General features: G+C 37.1%; 1 protein-coding gene across 5 annotated transcripts in view; it reads left to right on the forward strand.

Moving 5' to 3' along the window:
* LOC109113087 (collagen alpha-1(XII) chain-like) overlaps positions 1 to 27,527 on the forward strand; it is a 70,836-nt gene that overhangs the window by 32,085 nt on the left and 11,224 nt on the right. For 4 of the 5 annotated variants that reach the window (XM_042747040.1, XM_042747044.1, XM_042747043.1 and 1 more), the window contains 36 exons: positions 709 to 848; positions 1,654 to 1,783; positions 1,980 to 2,128; positions 2,279 to 2,408; positions 2,730 to 2,869; positions 3,406 to 3,535; positions 3,621 to 3,760; positions 4,195 to 4,324; positions 4,404 to 4,543; positions 4,799 to 4,928; positions 5,050 to 5,189; positions 5,272 to 5,404; positions 5,512 to 5,651; positions 5,739 to 5,868; positions 5,948 to 6,087; positions 6,178 to 6,307; positions 6,974 to 7,116; positions 8,448 to 8,577; positions 8,697 to 8,839; positions 9,058 to 9,187; positions 10,226 to 10,345; positions 10,490 to 10,636; positions 10,737 to 10,853; positions 11,120 to 11,272; positions 11,365 to 11,439; positions 12,267 to 12,406; positions 12,533 to 12,656; positions 13,381 to 13,524; positions 13,770 to 13,934; positions 14,041 to 14,079; positions 14,618 to 14,756; positions 15,514 to 15,656; positions 16,500 to 16,609; positions 22,792 to 22,950; positions 23,393 to 23,470; positions 27,178 to 27,264. In XM_042747040.1, coding sequence (XP_042602974.1) covers positions 709 to 848; positions 1,654 to 1,783; positions 1,980 to 2,128; positions 2,279 to 2,408; positions 2,730 to 2,869; positions 3,406 to 3,535; positions 3,621 to 3,760; positions 4,195 to 4,324; positions 4,404 to 4,543; positions 4,799 to 4,928; positions 5,050 to 5,189; positions 5,272 to 5,404; positions 5,512 to 5,651; positions 5,739 to 5,868; positions 5,948 to 6,087; positions 6,178 to 6,307; positions 6,974 to 7,116; positions 8,448 to 8,577; positions 8,697 to 8,839; positions 9,058 to 9,187; positions 10,226 to 10,345; positions 10,490 to 10,636; positions 10,737 to 10,853; positions 11,120 to 11,272; positions 11,365 to 11,439; positions 12,267 to 12,406; positions 12,533 to 12,656; positions 13,381 to 13,524; positions 13,770 to 13,934; positions 14,041 to 14,079; positions 14,618 to 14,756; positions 15,514 to 15,656; positions 16,500 to 16,609; positions 22,792 to 22,950; positions 23,393 to 23,470; positions 27,178 to 27,264 — 4,658 coding nt within the window. The remainder of the gene's footprint in view (positions 1 to 708; positions 849 to 1,653; positions 1,784 to 1,979; positions 2,129 to 2,278; positions 2,409 to 2,729; positions 2,870 to 3,405; positions 3,536 to 3,620; positions 3,761 to 4,194; positions 4,325 to 4,403; positions 4,544 to 4,798; positions 4,929 to 5,049; positions 5,190 to 5,271; positions 5,405 to 5,511; positions 5,652 to 5,738; positions 5,869 to 5,947; positions 6,088 to 6,177; positions 6,308 to 6,973; positions 7,117 to 8,447; positions 8,578 to 8,696; positions 8,840 to 9,057; positions 9,188 to 10,225; positions 10,346 to 10,489; positions 10,637 to 10,736; positions 10,854 to 11,119; positions 11,273 to 11,364; positions 11,440 to 12,266; positions 12,407 to 12,532; positions 12,657 to 13,380; positions 13,525 to 13,769; positions 13,935 to 14,040; positions 14,080 to 14,617; positions 14,757 to 15,513; positions 15,657 to 16,499; positions 16,610 to 22,791; positions 22,951 to 23,392; positions 23,471 to 27,177; positions 27,265 to 27,527) is intronic. The other variant, XM_042747042.1, reaches the window with a different exon arrangement.

The following is a 27,527-nucleotide window of genomic DNA, read 5'->3' on the forward strand; positions in this document are numbered from 1 at the left end:
ATTGCCATTTCATCGCTATCATTTTGTCATCATTTTCATCTGTCATCAGTCATAAACGCGCATGCATAACATGCCCGACTGCACTGTTTTTGTTGCAAAAACCCATGCTCCTCCATCCTCCTTTCAGGATTGACCCATGATGCTCATGTAACCAACATAATGACTAGGGATGGGAATCAATAACCAATTCAAAAAAAAAAATCTAGAATTGAAGGATTTTCTTGATCTTTGGTTTCCATTCTTGAATGAATCGATTCTTTTTAATGAATCAGACTCACAAATCGACCTAAAATGTATAGGTTATGAGTTATGATTTATAGGTTATGAGTAGGTTATGAATTGATCTAAAGATTTGTTGTTGAGTTAATTACTGACTGAATCGATGTTGAGATAATTACTTACTGATTTGTTGTCTGATTACTGACTGCGTCTTCATATGGTATGTTTAATTAACATTTGGATTGACAATTGGAGTTCAGTTGTATAAATTGTGCTTTAATAATAAAGGAAACATTAGAACATCTTGCCCAAATAGTAGTTTTTGTTAAATATACAATTTGTAATTTCTTCAAAAACCCTAAAAGAACTGGATTCAGTAAGTGGAATCAGAACCAGAATCTTCAAATTCCTCTTGATTCCCATCCCTAATAGTTTTAGCTACAGTTCTAAAGCCAGATTTTGCTGATCAACCTTTCTGTATGCTCCCAGTGCCCACTGGTCCACCGCAAAACCTCCAGGTTTTCAACGCCACCACTACAACTCTAACCGTGAAATGGGACCATGCGCCAGGCCCCGTCCAGAACTACAAAATCACCTACCAACCCCTTGCGGGTGGAAAACTGCTGTCTGTAAGTTCAGCTGTCTCCATTTCCCATCCAATGAGTTGTTTTGAAGCAGGACATGGGTAATCTTTCAATTATGATGATGACTGGCAGAATATGTTTTAAGAAAGTTCAAGGCCCGTGTGTTAATCATTACAGCAAGCAAATAAGAACATTGTGACAGGAAGCCATTACCAGCAGGCTCATCTGATGCAAACCATCACAACATGTCTCTTATGTAGGGCTCAAGAAAACAAAACCATTACTGTTATACTGTATATTTCATGTCTATGCACTTGAGATGAACAGCCCAGCAAACATTTACTGTTTGTTTGGGAATTGTTTAACTATATAAGAAATGAACAATGGTACTTTCACCATTTTATTTATTAATGCAGGATGATGCTGATTGGTCACACAAAAACTGATGCCAAAATCATTAAAATCGCTTTGCCCATACAAAATATTGTTTAATGTTTATTTTCATATTCATTTATGTAGTGTGCATTTAGTGTACAGTTTTATTCAAAGAGATACACAAAAGAGGAACAAAAGCATTTTGTGAAAGAGCTGACAATATTTGTAAAATGTGTGTAATGTAGTTAACTAACTACACAGGCTTTATTTTAGGGTTTTATTTCTCATTAAATAACCTTTTTTACTAGGAAAGTCATGATTATGGAAGCAAAATGGGTTGCGAGTGCCATTTCTTGTTGTTTTTTGCTGTTGCACCAAATTCAACACACTTATTTTTGAAAGGGTGCCGTTCTCATTTAATGGAAACCAATGAACACCAAAACAAGTCTTAACTATTGACATCTTTTCCAATCAGGTTCAAGTTGGTGGAAAGAAGAACAGCGTCATTCTTCAGAAGCTGACCCCTGACACCCCTTATTCCATAACTGTGGCTGCAGTCTATCGCACCGGAGAAAGTAAAGATATTTCAGGCCAAGGAAAAACAAGTAAGCGGCTCCAAGACCTGAAGTATTTTATGACTCCATTTGGGAAGCGAAAACAATGATAAACTCATTTAGGGAGGATGCATTCCATAAAACATCTTGGTTTTCGCTCACATCTGGAGTTTTGTCAGATTATTCGAGATGTTATGCAATGAAAATGAGACAGCATTATGTAACACTGTGTGTGGTGTTCCTGTAGAAGCCTTAGGAGGAGTGAGAAACCTGCAGGTTTTGAACCCCACTATGACCACACTGAATGTTCGTTGGGAGCTGGCAGAAGGAAAAGTGAAGGAGTATAAGGTCATCTACGTGCCTGCTGCTGGTGGTGCCGAAAGCATGGTAGGACTGGTAGGATGTCAAGAATCAACTAAAGAGTAAACTACAATTCGATGTCCAGATCAACCATAAATATTGATTTGCAGACCTCATGTAGAAGTGATTTGCATTGTTTCTTTGACTTAAACAGGCCTTATACTGTATATTCTTTCATGAAAACAGGAGCAGGTATCAGGAACCACCACCAGCACAGTTCTGAGAGGCCTTCAGTCTGACACGCTTTACACCGTGACCTTAATTCCAGTTTACACAGAGGGTGATGGCCAGAGAATGTCTGAGAATGGAAAAACAAGTGAGTTTCTCTCAGAAACCTCGGTGTCTTACTTTCAATATCTTGCTTTCACTGATTAAGAATGAAAAATAGGTGACTAAACGACTCCTTCTGACGTTTCTGTCTGATTCTCTTTTCCGTAGAGATTATTATGAGTTTACGTGCAAATTTACAGCCAACAAAGGTTCTAAGGAGAGGTTCTTTGTTAAGCCCAGAATGTTTATTTTTAGGAGTGAATATGCATATTGCACCACTCTGTCCAAACTCCAGTCTGGAAGTACAATCTGGATTATGCTTCATACACTTAATGCCAAGACAGTAAAATGGAAATCTTCTTTACAGGGGCCCTTGGTGGTGTGAAGAATCTGAGGGTCACCGACCCTACCATGACCTCTCTGAATGTCAAATGGGACCCCGCGGACGGAGCCGTGCGCCAGTACAAAATATTCTTTGTCCCAGAAGCTGGAGGAACTGAGGCGATGGTGAGGCTTTGTTTCTCACAACTATTATTCCATAAGAAAAAAGAAGAAGTTTTAAACAGTACTTAGAAAATTTACCTTTTTTGTGCTTATTTGTCATAAAAATAATGTCTCATTGCAAAAAAGTAAAATATTAATATGTTTAATTTATATAGCGCCTTTCCCAGGCTCAAGGACGCTTTACATAAGCAACAACACAATGAACAGTAATTTTACATAGTCACAGACAGACAGCTCAGATAATCAATTGAGTTGGACAGTAGACATTTTCCCACTCCAGAAACAACAAAATGATTGCAGTTGCATATCATGATATAGCAAAGACATATAGAAACAACATAGTAACACATAACAACACAGAAAATGGATAGTATTAACAAACAAACAAACAAACGTAAAGAGCAGCAAATGCAAAACAGACACACATAACTTAAAACACTTGGAGAAAGCTTTACAACTGGTAGTACAGGAGTTGGAAAGTGTCTAAAAAAATTATATAAAGACATCACTAAAGTTATTTTTCCCATTGTTGTAAATAGGAACAAGTACCTGGCGCCCAAACGTCTATTGTTTTAAGAAACCTGCAGCCTGATACTCCATACACAGTGTCCGTGGTTCCAGTGTATCCGGCCACAGAGGGCAGGCGCCAGTCTGATAATGGAAGGACATGTGTGTATCAACCTTGTAGCTTATTTAGGTATCTATGCACAGACACACTATCTCTGTTATAAAACTATTGTCTATCTCACTCTAGTGCCTCTTGGAGGTGTTCGAAACCTCCGTCTCATTAATCCCACCTTCACAACACTCACTGCCACATGGGATGCCGCCGACGGGAACGTGCAGGGATACAAAGTTTTATACGTGCCCACCAACGGAGGAACTGAGCTCATGGTAGGAATATCTGAATATTTCAAAGTTTCTTTATACAGTGTTGATGTCACAAGTGGAAATCTCTCTAAAATCTAATGGCATAGCTTGCAGACAGACGTATATAGACATAGTCTTCCTTTGAGGACCAGAGATGAGAGAGTGATGTAATGAAACTCTTGTTGAATTCTCATTATGCTGAAAAACCTGCGGGAAAGTTTACAACTGGGAGCACCAATGTTTAGACGGAGCTGAAGTAAACTGTGAAAACAATCTGTTTGGCAAGCTACAAAGAGAGAGTGCAGTTTTCTTTTAGTTTACAAGTTTAGTTTTCTTTATCTCTTTAAATGGGCAGACCTTGTGCAACCAGTCTTTGTTAAAACAAACTAGGGTTCCTTAGTTGGAATTGGTTTGAAGAAGATATAGTGTACTGAGCTGAATTTTCTGTATTCTTTCAGGAACAAGTGTCTGAGAGCACCACAACATTAGTGCTGAGTAAACTCCTGCCAGACACCATGTACACAGTGACTGTTTTGCCAGTGTACGCTGAAGGAGATGGACCTCAACTCTCTCAGAAGGGAAAGACTAGTAAGTGACTCCAAAATGACATCAGGAGGTTTGGACAGATTTTGTCAATCTTGAGTCAACTTTGCTGTTGTCTCCTTAGAACCTTTGGGCAGCGTCAGGAACTTGCAGGTAACAGATCCAACTATCAGCACCTTGAACGTACGCTGGGAGCCGGCAGAAGGCAATGTGCGGGAATACATCATCATTTACATTGCTGCCGGAAGCCAAGATCAAGAAGTGGTGAGAATGATTTCCATGAATGTTCCAGAAATGGCAAACAAGACTGTAGTTTCAGTTGCCACTCGGACACTTATTTTGAAACTTGTAAATGGATGTTTTGAACTTATGATATAAATGATTTGTTCTTCCATATGTAAATTTAACAAAATGTGCTTGTTATACAAATTACACCTGTAAAGAATTTCCAAGCTCTACAATCAATGTGGATGTTGCAAACAGGTTGTATATTTTTATTGAAACACTGCTGTCTTGCAGGATCAAGTCTCTGGGACCACAACTTCCACCGTTCTGAAGAACTTGAAGCCCGACACAACCTACACTGTGACTTTGGTGCCAGTATATCATGAGATGGAAGGCCGACCTCTTTCTGAGAATGGAAGAACAAGTGAGTTCATTGTGAAGACATACTATAGTGCACCTTTGAATTAACTTGGCCACAAATTGAAATGTCTGGCTATTGTTTAGAACTACTCAGGTATTAAAGTTCACGTATCCCGGCTTTTCAGGACCATTGGGTGGAGTTCGCAATCTTCAGGTTACTGATCCCACCAGCAACACCCTAAATGTGCGATGGGAGCATGCTGACGGAAACCCTCGCAATTACAAGGTTTTCTATGTCCCGCAGCCTGGAGACAGTGAGAAGATGGTAAGATGTGATGAGGTAACCTCTAGTTGTTTATATGAAGGACGTTCCAAACTGTGACCAAATCTCTTGTTTTTGTGATCAGGAACTAGTTTCCGGTGGCACGACAAGCACCGTCCTACGTAATCTCGATGCTAATACGGTGTACAAGGTCACATTGTTGCCTATGTATGAAAATGACGTGGAAGGAATACGTCAGTCAGAAAATGGAAAGACAAGTGAGTCTAGATGTTTGTAACTTGCAGTTTCGGGATGGAGAACTCCTCTGCCTCTGAGGGATCCCTGTTTATTGTCTGAGTTCAACATGTCTGATTTATTAACGCAGAACCTTTGGGAAATGTGAAGAACCTCCAGGTGACAGACCCAACTGTGAACTCTTTGAGAGTGCGATGGGACCCAGCAGATGGAGATGTTCGTCAGTACAATGTCATCTACGTGCCTGTTGCCGGTGGTGCTTCAAGCATGGTAATTAATTAAATTACAATTTTTGTCGAGTTTGTCCGTTTGGTTTGCTTCTTATTAATTGTGTGGCTGTACTGATGTACTCTTCAGACCCAAGTATCGGGAATGTCCACCAATACTATTCTGAGAAACCTACAACCAAACACAGAGTACAGGGTCACTGTAATACCAGTATATCCTGATGCCGAAGGAAAGAAACAGTCAGAGAATGGAAAAACAAGTGCGTACCTGCAATTTCAAGTTTGGATGTTACTCCCTTAGCACGTAGCATGCTTAATTTCAGTTCTCGCAATTCTCAGAGCCTCTGGGTGGAGTAAAGAACCTGCAGGTCACCGATCCCACAACCAGCTCATTGAAGGTGCGCTGGGAGCCCGCCGAAGGTAATGTCCGGCAGTATCGAATCTTCTACGTCCCAGCTACTGATGGTGCTGAAGACATGGTAAGAGCTGATCAATGGAAGAGGCTCAACTATCTTTCTGGACATGCAGCCGATCTTCAATAACGTTGTTTAAATTTCAAACATCAACAGGAGCAAGTTTCTGGAGGCACCACCAACACAGTCCTAAGGAACCTTCTGTCAGACACGGTCTATACAGTGACTGTGGTTCCTGTTTATCCAGAGGGAGAGGGTCTCCGACAGTCTGAGAAAGGAAAGACACGTAAGTTGTACTTGGCAGTTACGCATCACTATTACTATAGCACAAAAATCGTGAGGTGCCAAGTGATCAAATCAAGCGGCTTGTTGAGTAGAGCTATGCTATGGCCTTTCTTAGTTTTTCAGATTTTTTCAGGATTTTTGTCGGACAAAGAGTAAAAGGGAGACCATACATATCCCAAAACTCCCTAGCAACTACATAGTTTGAACACCCTAAGCAGCCACTCGAAACAGCTGGGTTTTATATGCTTCACAACTCATTGTGGAGAATCAACACAACTTATGCATGTTTGTATAAATGCTAAAAATGGGTTTTACGTTGAGTTTTTTACTTATGCTAGTGAGTTGCACTAAAAGAAACTGGATCCTTTGAACTCATGTTGGTGAGTTTTTTAACAGATTTCTGCAGGAATAGTCACATCTGCTTCAGTTTAAAAAGCGTACTAAGCAGTTTTAGCATCAACCCTAAATGCCCCCCACCACCTGCCTTTCCTTTTTGGCACTTTCTCACCATAAAACCCGTCTGCGTCGCTGTCGAATGCTTCGCTCAGCATTCATTCCTGAACTTTACTGAGCTTCCTCCTGTTAAAACGCTTCTGTTAGCTGTTCAACTTCCTCCACTGTTTTGTAAATTCCTTGTTCTTGCTCTGCTGTTTTGTGGCATTGACAGTTCCAAGACTCCCACCCCGGAATATCCAGGTCTACAACCCATCTCCCAACAGTCTGAATGTGCGCTGGGAACCCGCCTCGGGCCAGGTGCAGCAGTACAGGGTTGTCTACACCCCACTGAGTGGGATCCGACCACTTGAGTCTGTGAGTGATGCACAATTCTGCATATTTACATTTATGCATTTTAGGGACACTTTTATGCATAAGTTATGCATTTAATATACATTAAATGTATGTGTGTTTCCTGAAAATCAGTGATTTAGCATCATCCTCTGCCAGTTGGGGTACAGAAACACCATATAAAATATTAGTTGAAGGGTTTTCAGCAATTTTTACACAAAGTACAAAAAACAGTAGCTAATGACATTAAAATTGTAAAAGGGGCCACGTCATTTCAGATAGTTATTAGACTATATAATAAAAACCAACAAGGACCTCAATTAACTCAAACATGTAAGTTTACACAAAATGCAGCTAATAAACCCAAAACAAAGACAATGAATTGAAAACAAAATGATAAACTGCCGTACTAAATATTTATTAAACTATAGCAAGTAAAATGGCTTTTGTGAACCCTACTGGGGGGTGACTCATATGAATCAGCCAATCTATTTATTTGAACAAGTTCATTGCTACAACAAACCATCTGAATCGATTCACTGAAATGAATTAGACTTTCCAATACTACTTTAGAGAAAGAGAGAGAGGGAAATATTTTAGGATAACGTGTCTGTTTATTGCATCATCTTGCTTGGCAATGTAGCATTTTTATTTAAGATCCACCGCTACATACTGGACATAGTAGTTTGTTATTGAACAACTGAAAACTAGTTTTTGCTACTGTCAAGGTATTTTAAGTAAGTTGCGTCATTAATTAAAGTCACTACTCAGGATTTTTACCACCTACGTTTTTGCATCTTTTGCTTTGTTTGCCATAGAGAGAAGCTTTTTAGGGACTGTATAGAGACTCTCAGGCTCACAAGTCTCCCTGCATAACTAAAGAAAACAAGTTGGGACACAAAAGAGAAAATTTCTTATCCTGCATGCTGACCCATATTTGTCAAACCCATCAGTTTGTGCCAGAACTGATTCTGTCATAAGCGTTGGTGTATGGAAAGTATGCAGCTGCCATCAGTGATGTGAAGCCTACAAATGAGAAACAAATGAGCAGATGGGGTGATAATCCTGCAGCATGATGACAGGTAGCTGACGGGGTTTCCCCGTCACTCCTGAAATCCAGTCTCTCTTCGACTCCCGCCACTCCCCGGGGGCAATTACGCTGTGAGCACATCTGTTTGCATCGCATATCTGTTTGGAAATGTTATCTAGCTCTGCTAATCTAAACAGGCTTAACGGTGACGTCATTATGTATACTTGCTTTGCCAGATTCGTAACGTCTGTGCTGGGTTGTCATACAGTGGATGTTTGTGAATACACTTGTCTTTGTGTTATCTAAACAATGGTCTTCTCCACAGGTTCTCGTTCCTGGCAACATCAACAGTGCTTTCCTGGATCAGCTCATCCCGGATACGCCATACTCTGTGAATGTGATGGCAGTATATCCTGATGGAGAAGGCCCAGGAATTGATGGAAAAGGAAAAACATGTGAGTTACATCTTTAAAAATGATGCTTTATGGCACGAAATGAAAATTCACTCTGTTTATTAAATGCATGTTAGAGATCTCATTGTGAATTAATCCATGCATATATTTATTTTCTGCAGTACCAAGAGCTGGACCCAGGAACATGAGGGTCTTCGAAACCACCACAAGCACGATTAGCATCGGTTGGGATCATGCTGAGGGTCCTGTACAACAATATAAGATTGCGTATGCTCCGTTGACGGGAGATCCCATTACAGAATTTGTGAGTAAAAGTATATATTTAGTTATTCACTCCTTCACTAGTTTTCATTTAAAGATTATTTCTATCTGCACTACATTTAGGTGTACAACACGAAGTGAACATAAACAAAAAATGTACTGTACATGATTCATCAGTGCACATTATTCTGAAGAAACCAAAGTCTCAATCGATAATTGGCTGTGGTTATTCAGCAAAAAATCTGATGATTTTCTCTGCAGACTGTTGTTCCCGGCAACAGAAATAATGCTATCCTTCAAAATCTGCTTTCTGACACCCCATACAACATCACGGTTACGGCAGTTTATCCTGAAGGACCTGGCGGATCCCTAAACGGAAATGGAAGAACACGTAAGTCACATGAGTCTCACCTTTGTAGGCATTTTCTGTGATTGCTTTAACAATTGCATCCAAAATCACGTACTTATGCACTGTTCCATGATGTTTTGTAGTATTAATAATGTGAGCTATGTGTTCACAATGAAAATGTAAAAAAATGCACTTTAAAAACCAGACTCCTATTATGAATGACATGCTAACCTTATATAATTCATACACTACATGGTTGAGTACATAGTGTATTAGTGCCTAGTGTATAGTTTGTCATTTGGAATGCAGCTAGTATGTTTTGGAGTATGTTTTTAAATTGTGCTACTTTAAATGATAAGTCTCTTAATTATAAGTATAATATAAGTTATTTTAGTATAATTTATTTGCTATTATTGTTGTTATTTAAATTTTTAATTAGCATTTATTTTCTATTTTTACTTTTCAATATATTTTAGTGGCATTTTTGGTGATTTTGTTATGTGTTTTTTTAAATATTGCTATTCAGAATGTGTTTTTTATTTTCATTTTGTTGTTTTTAGAGTTATTTTTTATTTTTTTTTAAAAATTAGTGTTTTATTTTTATTTATTTTCAGCTCATTTTAGTACTTCAGCTTTCAATTTTTTTTTTTACTACAACAACATTCTTATTTTCATTTATCTTTATATATTATTAGTAATTTTTTTTTTTTTTTTTTTTTTTTTTTTTTTGATAAAGCAACTTGATTTAATAGTTTTTGTTTTAATTTTAGTTAATGATAATAAGTAGTAAGTACAAGTAACTTCCCCAAAACTGCAACTCTCAAACCTAAGACATTCTTAAGCGTTAAAGGAGGATATGAGTAATTAATTGCTGGTAGGGCATGGTGGAGAGTTTGGAAAACTGTGTTTGCTTTGGCATCAGCTTGCATTAAGTCTGCAAGTTAGCATGGGCTAGAATCCAGAACATCCTTCAGCTACCAGCAACAGCTCAGCACAACTAAAACATTACTGTACATCTGTGTAATTCTTGTTATAAGGTTTTTAACCACAAGTCTTACTTACTTTGGCTCTTATGTTCAGTCGGCCTGTTGGCCCCTCAGAACCTGCGTGTCTCAGACGAGTGGTACACACGCTTCCGTGTGTCCTGGGATCCAGCTCCAACTCCAGTCATGGGCTACAAACTAGTTTATCAACCAACAGGTACCAAATACTGCAGTAGTGTGAGATCACTGCATGCTGTTTAAAATCTAAATTATGAAATCATAATTGACCCTGTTTTCTTTCTGTTGAGGATTCATCAATGCACTTTATTCACTAAATGTCTTTTCTCCATTCTTCCTTCAGATAAAGATGAGTCTTTGGAGGTGTATGTAGGTGACATCACCAGCTATACCCTACATAACCTGCTTCCCGGCACAACGTATGACGTTCAGGTGTACGCCCAATACGATGGCGGTGTCAGTATACCTCTCACGGGACAAGGAACAACTTGTATGCTTTCAGATGTTCAGATATATTTTTGCATTGTTGGTTTAATGCTACTCGGCAAGATTTGTAATTTGAGCACAACATTTCTGTCTTGACCTTTCAGTGTACCTCAATGTGACCAACCTGGAGACATACGATGTTGGCTACGACAGGTTCTGCGTCAGATGGACGCCTCACCGTGCCGCCACTTCATACAGAATCAAGCTGAACCCTCTGGACCGTGAGTCAAACTCAGGATGCTTTCATTTACTGTCTTTCATTATGTACTTTCATTATGATTCATTATGTATGCACTACCAGTCCAATAAAAAAAAAAAAACCCAAAGTACTACTAATGCTACTGAGAAAATATCACGTTTTTGGACTGTAATTGATTGGTTCTTTTTGAAACACCTTAGAATACTAAATATTGTAGTATGTTCTGATATGGTGTAAATACTGTAGTATGTTTTGATATGGTGGTACTATTGTTTGATCTGTTTGCAGGGGCGGCTAAAGGTCAACAGGAGATCACCATCACTGCAGGCCAAAGTCAGTACTGTTTCGAAGGTTTGAGTCCAGACTCCCTCTATAACGCCACTGTGTTTGTCCAGACGCCCAATCTAGAGGGGCCCGGAGTCAGTACCAGAGAACGCACCCGTGAGTTCAGGCTTTATCCTGAAATTAGCAGATATTCATCAGCCTGCTGAATTTTAACATTGATGCCTTCTGACTTCTTTTGGTTCCTCTAGGTGTTAAACCCACACCTGTGCCAACAAAACCACCCACTCCCCCTCCACCACCCACTATTCCACCCGGCTGGGCGGGTAAGGGCCTTCAGCCGCTGCTTAAGAAAAACGCATATTTCATTTATCATGTTGATTTTCAGTTTTTGTGGCAGATGGTTTGCACTGGCAAGCAGCACTCACGTTTTCTTCAGAGAATGTAAAACTCGTGTTTGTAATTAGATTGCAAAGAGTGGTTTGGAAACAGTAGAATAAAATGTCCAGAGCTTTTATGGATACATGCATTGCAAACACACTGTAGATCTGCTTCCTTGGAATGAGTTTGGATCAAATTAATATCAGTTTTAAAGCCTTGGAGAAAATCCTTCTGCTAATAAAATACGGATTCTTTCTTTTTATCTTCAATTCATAAAAAAAAGATTCCTAAATTCACGCTGGACCACTCTCAAAACCTGTTTATTCATCACACGAGAAGCCTACAGGTGGCCAAATGCTTCAATATGCAATGGTTTCCACTCCAGAGGAGTCAGCTGGATTTAAGTACGGAGAGACGTGGACTAATCCACCTAGGATTATAAACTTAGGAGAGACATTTTTCGAAAAGCTGAGAACATTGCTTGAAGACGTGGAGAGGATCATGTAGCTGCCAATTATGTGATTGAAAAATACACCATTAATTAGTTCCTTTTTAGACCTTCTGGATTTCATATGTACTTCATTCTTGCATAATTTCTCAAGAAAGTGTGACCAGTTATGACTAATTACAACATGGAGGTTCATTAGATTGTTTTTTTCAGTGATTGTGTTTGTTAGTGAGATTTCATTACCCTTTTTCCGCTCTTGTGTAAAAGTTTAATGAGAGCTGTTTTTGAGTTCTGCAGTTCATAGAGTTGTTTTTGTGTTCTCAGTATGCAAAGGAGCAAAGGCAGACGTGACTTTCCTCATCGATGGCTCTTGGAGCATTGGAGATGATAGTTTTAGCAAAGTGGTCAAGTTTATCTTCAGTGTCGTTGGCGCCTTTGACATCATCGGCCCATCGGGAATGCAGGTATTGCGACTTGTTTGCGACTTTGAGAAATGCACAATTTAGTTAGACAAATCCAGTCATCTCAGATATATTCCACTGCTGAATCATTGTTACTGTTTAATTATATTGCAATATGTTTGTGTCAAAGTTTCATTCGTGCAGTACAGTGACGATGCAAAGACAGAGTTCAAACTCAACACATATAACGATAAAGGCAACGCACTTTCTGCTCTGAATCTCATCGGCTACAAAGGAGGAAACACCAAGACAGGTATCACCTGACACAGCCCTTTTCATCTTAATACACTTTTTATTAAAAAGGTTATTGGGTGAATCTTAGAAGAAATATCTTGGTTACATCTCACCCCAAAAATAAAAAAAAATTTTATATTTGATTTAATATTTACATATTTTATAAGTCTTTATTTAATTAATTAAAATAATTAATTAATTATTTATTTACTTTTTTTTATTATATTAGTCTTATTATTATAATCAGCATCAGTTTAGTTTAATACAACAAACATGCTTATGGTGTATGCTTATAGTTTTTATAATGCTTAAGTCATTACAGAAAAAAATCTTAATTGTCCTATAAGGCTTATTTTTTTCTTGCAAAAACAAATAATATACATTAAAAAACATTTTTATACATAATAAAATAACTGTATGTTTTTTTATAATTTGTATTATTATTTTTTTAAATATTCATTCTATTTTTATTATTTATTTTATCTTCTCTTATATCATTTACTTTATTATTTTTATTATATTTAAATACATGTACATAATTTATTTATTTTTCACTTTTATTTTAATAATATGGCTTGAACATTCCTTGATAGATATATTTTTTAAATTTTCCTTGATGTTGAGTAGATTTTGGCCAAGCTTACTGTGAAGAATAAGCAGTGACTAGAATATAGGCAGAGATATATTTGTTAAACTTATGAGGCAAGAGTATCATTAATGTTTCCTCTCTTTTAACATCCCAGGCGTGGCTCTGAAGCACGTGTATGAGAAGGTCTTCACTCTAGACAGTGGAATGAGGAGAAACGTACCAAAGGTTGTGGTGGCTGTAACAGATGGACGTTCTCAAGATGAAGTGAGCAAGAATGCTGCCAAGCTACAGCAAGCTGGTATGACTCACTGCTGAACTTTAAAGGTTATGGCATAAACATGAGCTCATAACCCTATGACCACATCAACACCTACTCAGAATTCAAAAACTGATGAATGACAGTGTGAACTACACCAGTATGCAGAGCTTTGACAATGATTAAAGGCACACAACCTAATTATGTCTATTTTGATATACATAACTAATGCTTTCACAATGGTCATTTATTGTGCTAATGTGCTAATGTAGGATGTGCTGTTTCAGGTTACAGTGTGTTTGTGGTTGGCGTGGCTGATGTGGACTTCGTCGAACTGCAGAACATTGCCAGCAAACCGAGCGAACGCCATGTCTTCGTGGTGGACGACTTCGATGCCTTCTCCAGCATTCAGGACAACCTGGTCACGTTCATCTGTGAAACTGCAACATCCAGTGAGTTGATAGTTTGTGGTACTCTACATATGATACTTGTAAGAGAAATTTTACACCGGATCTGTTCAGACCTTTAATTTAATGTGTATATGTTTTGCTTCCACAGGCTGTCCATTGATCTATGTAAATGGATTCACATCACCAGGTAGGCATGTGTCTTATGCATTGCACAAAATTTTAATGTTTAATATTTGTTCTTCTGCTCACAAAGGCTGCATGTATTTGGTTGAAAATACATACAGTAAATATTATGAAATATTATTGCAATTTTAAGGAACTGTTTTGTATTTGAATATATTTTAGGATGTAATTTATTCCTGTGATACGCAACTGAATTTTCAGCATCATTACTCCACTCTTCAGTGTCACATGATCCTTCAGATATCATTCTGATATGCTGGTTTGCTGCTTAAGAAACATTATTAATGATAAACAGTTGTACTGCTTAATATTTTTGTGAAATCCAGGATACATTTTTTTTTTTCCGGATTATTAGATGAATTGAACGTCCAATAGAACAGTAAAATAGAAACTGTTGTGACATTATAAATGTCTTTACTGTCACTTTTGATCACTTGAATGCATCCTTACTGTTGAATGCAAAATCTTACTGACCCCAGACTTTCGAATGGTAGTGTAATGCATATGGTGATCACACTAACATGGTTGATATGTTTTCCCAGGATTCAGAATGCTGGAAGCTTTCAATCTGACTGAGAAGATGTACGCTAGTACCAAGGGTGTCTCAATGGAACCCGGTTCCTTCAACAGCTACACCGCCTACAGGCTCCACAAGAACGCTTTCCTCAACCAGCCCTCATCGTGAGTTCAAACCTCTCTTGATTAGACTCTGAATGCTGATTTTGTGTACAATTTAGTACTCATCAAGTCATCAAGCAAGACTTTGAAGGAAGAGTGCACTTTCTTTGAGACTATTACTTCTGTGGAACACAAAATGAGATGATTAGCTTTTTCCGTACAGTGAAAGTAATCAGTAACCAGCACTGTTACACGCAATCCATTGTGAGATATGCAAGAACCAACAGATTTTGGTTCATTGACATTAAACCCAATGTTACATGTCTTGACATGATATCATTGAAATTTAAAGGATGAGACCAGTTGAAAAGCTTTATTTCTTCAAATAACTGCAGTTACGTTACACGGCATGTAATACTGTGGTTTGTTATTGCGGAAAAATGTTCTGTTAGATTACAATAATGATGGTCATTTTTAATCAATTTGTTAAGATGACAGTCTGGCAGCATGCTTGTGTACAGACATCACTGTGAAAGTAGTGTGGTATTAAAGAAAGTCATTGGAGGACTGTAGGGCTAAACTGAGAGCTTTGTTGGCTTTTGTTGCATGCTGCTGCTTGCCCAGGTTGAGCCCACTATCCAAAAACATTCAAAGCCACGGTTCTCCCACACACTTCCTTTATTATTTTACCATACGAAAGTACTGATAAAATACTGGATCAAATAAATTCATTCACTTTGACCTGCCAGCGCTGATGTCTGCAGAAAAAAACAGATTCTCCTTTTTGCTCTGGCTGATTTTGTCAACTTTTTTTTTACAGATATATTCATCCTGATGGTCTGCCTTCCACATACACCATCATTCTGATGTTCCGGCTGTTGCCAGACTCACCAACCGAGGCCTTCGATATTTGGCAGGTGTCAGACAAGAATTACAAACCTGAGACCGGTGTCACCATCGACCGTAAGTGGGATATATATAAATATAATAAAGTCTTCTGTTTTCTCAGTAATCACACTTCTCATCAGATTCTCATAAAGCCAAATTATCTGAGTTTATTCAGGATTCAGATTTTGATGTGCTGGCTTGGTCGGACGAATAATTTAGATTTGTTTTTGCTTTGTCAACATTTTAACTGGCCTCGTCACAAAAAAAGCAACATTTTTATATGTCAGAAAAACAAATAAGAAATTAATTTTTAGTTTTTTTTTATCATCAAAAATAACTCATGCACATACTTTTGCTAGAATAAAAAAAGTGTCAGTGATTTGTTTATAAACTTTAATCAGTTCCAGTGGATGCTTTCAAGGCCATCATAAATCTTTTGCCATTAAAAAACTTTGTGTCAGCCAGCTAGATAACTATATCTGGGTTTGCGAGTTTAAATCAGAAGACTTCATAACAACGGCGCTTGCCTCACAGAGAACCACATGTTGAAGTTTGCAAAGCTTACTCCCTATCCTTATTGTTGAGTCCTGCACACTGTCCACATTAATTTTTCATGACTTTTACATTGTCAACACATTGTGTCTCCTTTAATTTCTCCTAATGAATTTAAAGAGAAACATCTGAGACAAAGTTAATACTTATATAACATATCTGAGATCTCCATTGAGAAATTAATACAGTTCTCCTCTAGGCTTCTTTCTCTCTGTCCCAGTAATCCGATTTGGCCTAATCCACCACATCCCCTTTAGTCCAACAACTTGTCCTATCATATCTTTCTATTTACTGTAGAGAATTTTGTTTGTTCTTGTTTGTGGTTGTTTTTGGGATACTTAACTGTTTGTTTCTCTATTTTCTCAGCATCCGCCCAAACTGTGTCGTTTTATAATAAGGATACAACAGGAGAGATCCAACGAGCCACGTTTAAAAATGATCAAGTTAAGAGGATCTTCCATGGAAGCTTCCATAAGGTAAACTGTGCTTTTATACATGCTGTTTATGTGGTGTTGTATGTTGCATATTACATCAAACTTTACAGTTGATAATCTAGTATGGTTTGTCCTGCAGAAGGTCCTTGTACAATGATATGTGATGCTCTTTCATAACAGGCTTATATCACGGCCTTTAAAACAAATGTTCTGGTTGTGATGAAAATGGTGAAGGCTTGGCTGATTTATATTAGTTGGGTTATGCACAGATAATGTTACATGGTCTTTTTTTTTTTCAAAATTGGAAATTGGTGGCAATTTGCAAATTGGTGAAGACGTGTGCCCGCATTCTCCACCATAAATGGCGCCTATATCAGCCACATACACAGAGCCAAACTGTGTGAGGTCTCCAGCAAAGTGGGCTCAAAACAAATTTCCATTATGTCTGAATGCACCAAAACATGCACAGATGTCCACAGATATAGATCAAGGGAGCCGTTTCTTTCAAGAAGACAACGGTCTGCGACAGCGAAACAGAAATATAGGACAAAGAGAGGTCACTGTCAGCAAGCTTACCCACTGAGAAGGTTTGAATCTGAAACGAGCATGTTTTGATTTGTGCATGAAGGCTTTTGGTGAAATTTTCCCCAAAAGGAAGAAATGGTCTTTGCTTATTTTAAAATTGAGCTTTGATGTGGCTAGCTGCAAAATTTTCACAATGTTCAAGCATTAGTTAATAATAACAGAAGTGTAGAAATTCAAGACACGTTCGATGTTTCACAACATCATGTTGTAGTTCCTTCAGCTGCGCCCTTTCTATTATTGATGCACAGCTACTTCAACCACTCGTTTCAAATTCTGTTTAAACATCAAAGTTCTGTGCATCGTTTTTTTTAAATCTGTCACTGAATGCGTTCCGCATCACGCTGCTAATTTGCATATAGTTTGAACTTGGTTGCATCACTGCACTGCTTCTCAGTCGCTTGTTTTTAAAATGGAATTAGTTTCATTTGCAAACTAACTGCTATGATTATTATTTGTAATATATTTAAAATATCAAAGTTGCATACATCATTTTTATAATTCTTTCAATTCGTTCATTGATTACATTGTTCACATCACATTGCAGCTCATTTACATATAGTTTGAACTTGTTACACTGCATGCCATTTATCACATTAACTGTGATGTAGTTGATTAATAAAGATGTAAGCATGTCTCAGAAGGCCAGAAATCACCTTCATGAGAATCTATAAGGCCAGGAAAAAAGTGTTTCCCTGGTAGGCAAACTGGAAAATATTGAATCACTTCTCAATAAACAATTACATCAGAACTCCAGCAGATGCCAAACGCGGAGCAGTTGAAATGCTATGAGCTGATTTATTCGCTAATCCTTATCTTTAGTCAGTGTCTCTGTCTGGCCTGGATCTTGATGGTCCTTCAGGTTGCCTGTCGAAGTTGACCACAGGGGAAATTCTTGTGGTCTGAATGAGAAGTGTGCTGGCTTGTTTGTTGTAGTTTTGGCCTGTGTGAATATCCCTGCTGCTTTCCATAAGTCTATAGCCTCAGGTGACACATCGCCAGTCACTTTAAATTAAAACTGGATGGTATGACAAGATTCTGCATACCATGGTAGATACTCTATGATTGAGCAGGACTGTTTTGCAATATTTGCATGTGAGAGTGACAAAGAGTAATGTGAAAATACAGAGCAGGACTTGTCCGAAACAACTCAAGACAAAGAATTTATTATGTGTTTAGTAGCAAAGCAGAGTTTATGCTAGTATGCCAATAAATATCAAAACTTGGTGCATTAATATAGAAATCACTTGAGGTCTGTTTATATCAGCTGTTTTTATAATATTTAGTTTTACCGTTGTAAGGCTTTGGTTTTTAACACAAATGTTATATAAAGTGAATTTGTTTTTGCTCTGATGCCAGACTTATTCATTTGTTATGAATAGTTTTTTTGGTTCAAATTCAAACTTGAAGGATTTTTATTCATTTGTAAAGTGTTTAATTTACAAGATTGTCCAAAGCAGGCATTACTGCATGATTATGTAGAATATAAACTATTTTTTTCCATTGAGTTTCGTTGCAAGAGAGCATAGAGGCTGCAAAATCTGCCCTTCTGCATCATATGACAGTTTCTAATGAAAACAAATGGAGTGGCATAAGCATTCATCTCTGAGCTTGACGAATTGTCCATGCTTCAGATCTTTCCTGCTTGGAAGGAAATAATGTCTGAATTTCAGAAATGAAGTGTGTTTTTTAGGAGCTGCATGGTTCTGGCATGTCATTTACTCATGCAGATGGCTTTTTGGTCTAGATAAACAAACATGATTTAGATTGTCTAGCTTCAGCAAAAGATTTGACTTTATTTATTTATTTATTTTTTTTGCTGGCTCTGTATATGGTGCAAGTAATGGGATTTTTAATGGCAAGGCTGTAACTCATAAAGGAATACTTCACCCAAAAATGAAATTCTGTCATCATTTTCTCAAATCTGTGTGACTTTCGTTCTTCTGTAGTCTTTTTTGGACCCCTGGACAACATCATTAAAATGTCATATTTAACATATTTAAATATAACATATTTAAATGTCCTTGCTTTTTTCACAGAAGAAAGTCATTTGGAGATTTATGACAGTATGAGGGTGAGTCAACAATGACAGAATGTTCATTTCTGAAAATCTTTTAACACCAAGCTCTAAATGACCACAAGCGTGTAGAAAGCTCTCAAGCAGCCTAGAGAAAGCAAGCGTGGCCAGAAGAGATGTATCATTCTTCAGATATCCTCAGTGGATTTGGCTAAAATGGAGGACAGCTCTGTTTTGAAAGATCTGTCCAAACGTGTGGCAGATTCAGTTGAAATGGAGAAGTCATCTGTTTAAAAGATCCTGCTTCCCTCTGAATGGCCACAGGTGGCCATTAAAGAGGACGTTTGAGGACAGCTGCCAGTGATCAGATCAAAATGAACAAAATCAAATGACCGTAATCAGTTCCAACAAAACTTTAAATAGAAAAACAGTGCTTCAGATTATAAACAGCAGGCACTGTGCATAGTATTGAGTACAGAAAGCCACACTAATAAACTTTTCTTGTTGTTTGGCAGTATGTATATTGTGCACAGTATGTGAAAATGCTGCATATGTGGAATATCCAGGTGATATATAGTATGGTGCAATGTTTTTCAAAACTGGGGCCACAAAAGGACTATGAAAATTGATTTTACAAAGTATTAGTGAAAAAGTTTAACAATTAGATTATTACTATTTCATTCTGCTTCCTAAAGACTGTACAGAAATTGTGAGATTAATCACTTTATTCTTTATTCTATAGAGAGAAAAAAATTCTGCATTAGGGCTTAGAGCAAAAGATGAAAAATAAATATTTTTAGATAATATGTTTATAATAATATTAAAAAAATTTCAACCACTAGTTTTCAAAAATAAGAAAAAAAATCTTTGTGAAAAAAATAAATATTTTGTGATATTTTTACAAAAATATTTTAACAAATGTAATAATTATGGTATAAAAGTTTAATTGGTTTTACAAACAATTATTGTGAGATTAATTCTGATTACTTGGTTCTATTAAGAGCATTTGTTTTCGACAATAAGTGAAAAATCAGCCTAAAGCCCCATTCACACCATGAACGATAACTATTAAGATAAAGACATTAGCATCCACACCAGTGAACGATATTGTCTGTTTATTCTAAGCGCATACTCGTCCGCCACTTTAAATTCTCAAGCTCATTATAGCAGAATGGATTCTCATCGGGTGTCATTGTTTGTAGCGTTCATCAGCTGGAAAAAAACGTTCTGAAAGTGATTTCAACGATATAGTTTCTCTGTGCCTTTATCGTTATAGAGGTGGTGTAGACTCTGCTATTCTTTAATACTAAGAACAATTTTTAGAACTATATCTTTATCGTTATCTTTAAAGATATCATCCTTGGTGTGAACGGGCCTTAACATTTTGTGAAAAAATAATACTTTTATTTACTTTTAATTGTTGGATAAAACAATTATAAACATATAAAAACATAATAATAATAATTTGGTTGTCTCTAATCTCACACAGTTGTTTTTAAAGTCTTTATATACTTTTATATTTTAAAAAAGAGAGTCCTTCATAATATTACGTGGTCCTTGACATCAAAAACTTTGAAAACCCTGCATAATGTGTTCTGTTTCCTATACTAACTTTTTCTTTTTTTTTGTAAAGTAGTTTTATTTCTGTGAATTATGCAGTAAGCTGTATTATTCCATATGGAATATAATAATTGAGAACAGAAGAACCTGGGGACCTCCAGGCTTAACAGAAAACAATCATTTACCACAGGAACAGCTTTAGATAATACATACCACATTTGTGTAGATGTCTAGTGATGTCATGTGAGGTTTGACATTGACAAGGTTTGATAGGCAGTTTGTGACCAGACTTGAAAGAAAACTGGTTTAAGCGCTCACAGAAAGATGGTGGTCTGGCTCCGTAACAATAACTCCATCGTTCTAATGAATATCATGTCTTTTTCGCTTTGTTTAGCCCAATAGTGAGGTAAACTTCAGTGTATCTCAGGCCTGCAGCATGTTTACTGATACTGACCAATCCTCTGCGGTCAGATCAGAATCGCATCCCCTCTATTTGCTGACCGCAAATTTCCAATCCATTCCTGATCCATAGCATCAGTCCTGCTTTGAGCTCCTCCATTAGCTTGCGGTGGAGAAATGTGATTACATCGCAGCGTTCAGCTGGTGTTTAAGATTTGGCAGCCCGACGGTCCATGACATATGGAGAAACAACTTCATCATGCACTTGAGTGAACAGGGAATATCAGTGTACATTGATTTGGTAGATCAGAGAGCTGAAACAACTCTGAGGGGGCAATTCAGTAAGAAATACAGCGCCAACCTGCAATTACAGGACCAAACACATGACATCCAGCCTGAGCAACACAATTAACATGACTGACGAATCAGATGATCCTAGGCCAAGTAGTTTTGTACAAACCATTTTGTACAACCTTGTTTGGTACCTTCACTGTTGGATTTGGTACATGTGAACAGTAAGTTCCTCAGAATTGAGGAAGATTAAGAAGAGTAAAAGTACACTACCACTCAGAAGTTTGGAAAAAAGTCTCTTCTGCTCAGCATCAAAAATGCAGTAAAAACAGTAATATTATGAAATATTATTTCAACTTAAAAGAACTGTTTTCTATTTGAATATATTTAAAAATGTAATTTATTTTTGTGATGCAAAGCTGAATTTTCAGCATCAATACTCCAGTCTTCAGTGTCACATGATCTTCAGAAATCATTCTAATATGCTGATTTGCTGCTCAAGAAACATTTGTTATTATTATCAAAGTTGAATACAATTTGTATTTTTGTGGAAACCATGATTATTTTTTAAGGATTTTTTGAATAGAAAGTTCAAATGAACAGCATTTATTTGAAATAGAAATCCTTTGTAAGTTTGTAGTGAGAAAAGTATGCTATTTTGAGCCTCATTTGCATAGATTGGAGGCATTTTTGCTCTGAAAAGTGTCAAATACTGTTTACCAGTTTAGTATACATCCACGCTGAAAGAAGTTCAACTATTTAGTGCATTTAATTATTTATAAAAAAAATTATAATAATAAAATAAAACCTTGCTATGTGCACTGTGCTAGACTAACTGAGACTTATCACAGCACTTGTATGTTGTTGCTCTCTCGTTGATCTGATTGCTTCTACTTTGTAAGTTGCTTTGGATAAAAGCGTCTGCTAAATGACTAAATGTAAATGTAATTTGCCCTCGATCTGTAGAGGAAGTGGCAAAATCGGCTGGATGGTTTGACAGTCCCACTGTCATATGTGATGATGTATGTAGTTTACACTCTTGTTTGCTGCTGTCAATTTTTCCCAAATTCTCTGTAAAAATATTTTTTAATGGACTCGCTGTTATCATCGCCTTGAGTGTGTCAGGATGAATTTGGTGTTGAAGGACCTTGCTGGTTTTTATATGCGCCTCTGGCCAGAACACTCCCTTTGAACAGAGAGACTCCCAGAAATCCCTAATTAAGGCCTGAAGCTCTTAGAGTTTAAAACAACAGCAGAAAACTGCCAACTGAGACTTATTTAATGACTTTGCTGAAGATGAACGCAAGTTCTTCCTTTAAAATGACCCATGAGTCTGTTATAAGCTTGAATATCTAACTGTCTTCTTTTATTCCAGCTCCACATCCTGGTATCTTCCAAGAGCGTCAAACTGAACCTGGACTGCCAGGAAGTGGCTGAGAAGGAGATTAAACCAGCCGGAAACACATCGATGGATGGATTTCAAGTGCTTGGAAAGATGTCCAAATCTATCGGATCTAAAGGAGAATCGGCAACAGTGAGCTCAAACCCGAAAACACTGAACACTTTGCTCTCTTAGAAATAAAGGTTTCCAAAAATGGGTTTTCACAGCGAAAGCCATTGAAGAACCATTTTTGATTCTCCAAAGAACCTTTCAGTGAACAATTCTTAAAAGAACCATTTCTTTCTTTGTTGGAAGAACATTTTGATAATCTAAATGAATCTTTCCTTTTTTGCAATGGAAAGATTCAATGGATGTTAACGGTTCTTCATGAAACCATCAATGCCAATAAGGAGCCTTTATTTTTAAGAGCACCTTGGTACAAAAACAAACTTTTGTTATCACACATTGAGCGTGAGGTCACCGCTCTCGCTCTTTTCAGCCTGGATCCTGTTAATGGGCGTCTGAGCCCCATACTTGAAAATGCGAGCTTTTATCAAAGACACGTGTAACATCCTTTTTCTCTCTGGTTGGGCAGTTTCAGCTCCAGATGTTTGACATTGTGTGCAGTCTCGGCTGGACCAGCAGGGACAGATGTTGTGACCTTCCTTCAATGGTAAGAGAAAACTTTAAGAAAGCTTCTAGAGATCAGTTGCCGGTCACACCAGCTGTGCATAAGCTACAACTTAGTTTTGACGCTACTAAATATTTTAGTATTGCACCAATAAACTTTTGAAGTTGTCACATTACTCTATGTACAGTATAAACTAAATATTTACCAAAGTCTCCGACCAGGAGTAATGACTGTAATAAAATAGCAGTTTGACTGAATTTTATCAATAGGCTCTTTTTTTTACATGCCAGTCCTTTTGACATATATGATAATGGTGACATATACACTCATCTACATTTTAAAAGACATAACATTATGTGAATAAATCACATTGTTGGCAGCTTTTCAACACAAACCTGGGCCGGGTTTCCCGATAACGATTGATCTTAGCGCTTAAGAGCGTTTTCTACGAATCATTTTACGACCGTTCAATATTGTTTCACGTGCGTTTCCCAAAAATGCACTTAACACAATCGCACGTAGCCCTGCTTTAAGTGCTACTTAGGAGTTGCTATCCGTTTGTCAAGTGCTGAAATGTCACCTTATAGAATGGCTCATAACTGTAGTACACACTCGTTTATTGAAATGTTAACCTAATGCTGCGTTCCAGACAATGCGGATATAATAACTATAATATTATATTATATTATATTTATATAATAATATTTATTACATGGCTCTGTGGAATACGTGATTCTGATTGGTCAGTTGCGACATTCCGAGGTATGTTATCCCTGGATAACAACCTGTAAAAGCTAATAACACGGGCTCATCCGGGTAACAGCAGTCGGCGCTGTACTCTTGCTTGAACTATTTTTGTCTTGGGGAAAGCTTTGCGTTTGTTTAGCTAATAAAATATTAAAACTCGATTCAAAATGGTGTACAATTGTTTAATTATGTCATCCTGGTATCGCGGACTCACTCTCGTTTCATACAGATGCAGCTGCTGCCGTTTTGTTACGATTGTTTTGTACGCTGTAATGGATTATAAGAGAACTAACAAACTTGTAAGATTTTAAAACATTTTTGTCTTAATTTTTTTATTGCCTTAATTATTTTGTGGTGAAATGTTGTGTAATACGTTGTTTTCCTGCACCGTTTCCCTTAAATGTCCGTTTAGTTTGAATTGCCACTTGCTCACAACTGCTGTCTTCACGGAAGCTTTGTGTTCAAATATTTCAACTCAAATCAATATTTTGCATCTAATTATTTACTTATGTGGCAAGTAGCCGTGTAATAAGCAGGATAATGTATATCCACAATGTATATATAAAAATATATATTATAGTAATATCAATATAGAGACGTTATTTCCGGGTCCATTACTTGTGCACTTCAGTAAGTCAATGACAGATTTCCCCCAGTCTTTGAAACATATTTCCTATACTTCTTTTATTCATTTTTTGTTCAGTCATTTCATTTAGTTGTGTATTTGTGTTTTTAATTAATTCATTTATAAATTCATTCATTGATTCATTACAATCAAATCCTTTTAATCACATTGCACTTGAATAAAGTTAAAGGCCGATTGTCCTGCAGGTGACCGCAGAAATGCACTTCTTACCATGCACTTAGCACTTTACGATTACTCCAGAGCACTCGTAGATCTACGATGATGTTCAAGTGCTACTTAAGTCACGATGCTTTTGGGAAACAGACCATAATATTAAGATCAGTCGTACGAGCTTCTTAGGCTTATGAAGCTTTTGGGAAATGCAGCCCAGATCTTAACAGTGTGCCTATATGTGGATCGATCAGTGTTGTACGTGTCAAATAAAATCAGAATAAATAATTGTCATTTCTTATGCTATATATCAATATTTTTCAATCCTTATTAGTTTCAGATACAATTTCTGAATGTTATTTGAACATAAATTATGAACTTTAATATGTGTGTGCATTTCAATGGAAATCTATTCGAATGAATCACTTAGAGTAATTGTCATATTCCACGAGCTTTCGACCTACTAGCTACATTCAGCATTATGACATCAAATGGTGCAACCAGGCTAGTATAATTGGTTTGGAAACTAATTCTACACAGAAGTGGCTAGTAAAATTCACAAATAATTCATGATAATTTTGAAGTAGAAAGAATGAAATCAGATTTTCTAGTAAAACATACTCCAGTGATCTTTGAAAAATAGCCTCTAGTGTGGATTTCCCAATTTATTTAAGAACTTATGAACAGCTGTTGCAAACCTAGCCAGGGTTACACAAAGGTGAAGAACACAAATGCTGGGTTAAATTTCAGGTACGGATGACCCATGACCCACACTGTTTACATCCGACCCCGTGCCTTTGATCACTGTGGCTTTTAACCCCAGACTGCTCCAGAGGGGTTGCTGTTTAGTCACTTTGGATTGAAAACAAATAACAAGTCAATCGACTCTCACGCACACCTCCTACATCACCTCCTCCTCCTTCATCCACCCAGACGGATCTGTCATACAATTCCATATGTTTCTGATGCGTCCCCGTCGAACACATTCAAACATGACATTTAATCTGTGCTTGGCCAAGCTGCTCGCTATTGTTAGAGCATTTCCTTTCTTTGATCTCTCGTTGTGCGCTCTTCCATTTTATTTGGTTTGTCAACAGCACATGGGTTTTAAAAGAGATGTTTGACTGTCATTCACTTGCGGTTCTTAGTTGTGAAGTGTGAAATTGTTGAATTCAAGTGCCTTCACACAATCACTATATGTGCCTATTAATGCAAACCATGAGAGCAGCTGTGTCCAAACTCCGTCTTCCATAAGAAAAATATTATTCTGCTTATGGTACTTCTGACAGTCAAAACACAAGAGGTTTTAATTAGCCGTGTTGTAGCTATGTGGCCTGTCCTCACACCCAAAGCCAAAGGATACAGAAACAAAGACAAAGATTTATGTGGAAGAAATGACAGCTTTCCAAAACTTTGCCATAGTTGAGATTACATCCAAGATCCAAGGTGATATGCAGTGTACTTATTATAGTAATTGTTACGGCTATTAAGCCTCGCTCAAAGTCAAAGCTACAGTGACATTCGACCTTATGACAGATAAATGACTTTTAGCTCAAATAACCAATTGCTGTGCTAAGCATTTTCATTTTGTCTGTCAAACTAACTGAACTACTTGTGATGGGCAAATCTCTTTTTTCGGCTGAATTCACAAAATGATGGCAAAAAGGTGTTGTTATAAAACATGTAATTTGGAAACTACAGTAGGTATCCAGAGAGGCTACTAGTGAGTTTTATTTGTTTAACTAAAACCAGCCAGTTATCTCAAAAAATGCAAGCATTGGATCACTTGCAAATTTTGAATGATCGACCAGAAGCAAGACACCTCTGTATTTCTCTTTATTTTTTTAACCATGATTTGGTTCCTCCAATAATAAATACAATGGCTACATACATGCGACCAAAGCTAATAAAACAAACAAACAACAAACAAACAAACACCTTATTTACCTTTTTGCACACATTTTATCTTTGTGATAATGATGTCGACTTCTTGATTTCTTATCTTCTGCCATTATATTTAGTGTTTCAACATAACCTGAAAAGCTTAATTTTTGCATGATGATAAACTGCATTTTAATTTGTCCATGAGCTAAACATTCACACAATCCACATATATCAGGAAATAGTTTTTAGATGGTTGATGGTCACTGATGTTGTTGCTTATTCTACCATTTGTTCTTATATTTTTCTTTCTTCTGTCATTCAGAGAGATGAATCCAAATGTCCACCTCTTCCCAATGCCTGCACATGCACCTCAGACAGTAATGGGCCCCAGGGGCCTCAAGGGCCAGTGGTAAGTCAACTGAAGTGTGCTAATAAAGATTGACAGTAAAAGGTTTGAAATTTATAGGAAAATTTAATGTGAAAATATTATTAATATAGTTTTGTTTGAAGTGTTTCATCAACAAACTCTTCTGTAAAAACCTCCCGAATATAGTCAAGAATAAAACTGTAACGTTGTATGTATGTAAGCGCTACGGAAGTGGAGATTTCTGATTTTAATTAATATTAATTCAGGTGTAGTCAAAATTTGAATTCATAGTTAGCGTTATGTTC

This window comes from Cyprinus carpio, chromosome B20 (assembly GCF_018340385.1).
Source record: "Cyprinus carpio isolate SPL01 chromosome B20, ASM1834038v1, whole genome shotgun sequence".
NCBI classification, from domain to species: Eukaryota; Metazoa; Chordata; class Actinopteri; order Cypriniformes; family Cyprinidae; genus Cyprinus; species Cyprinus carpio.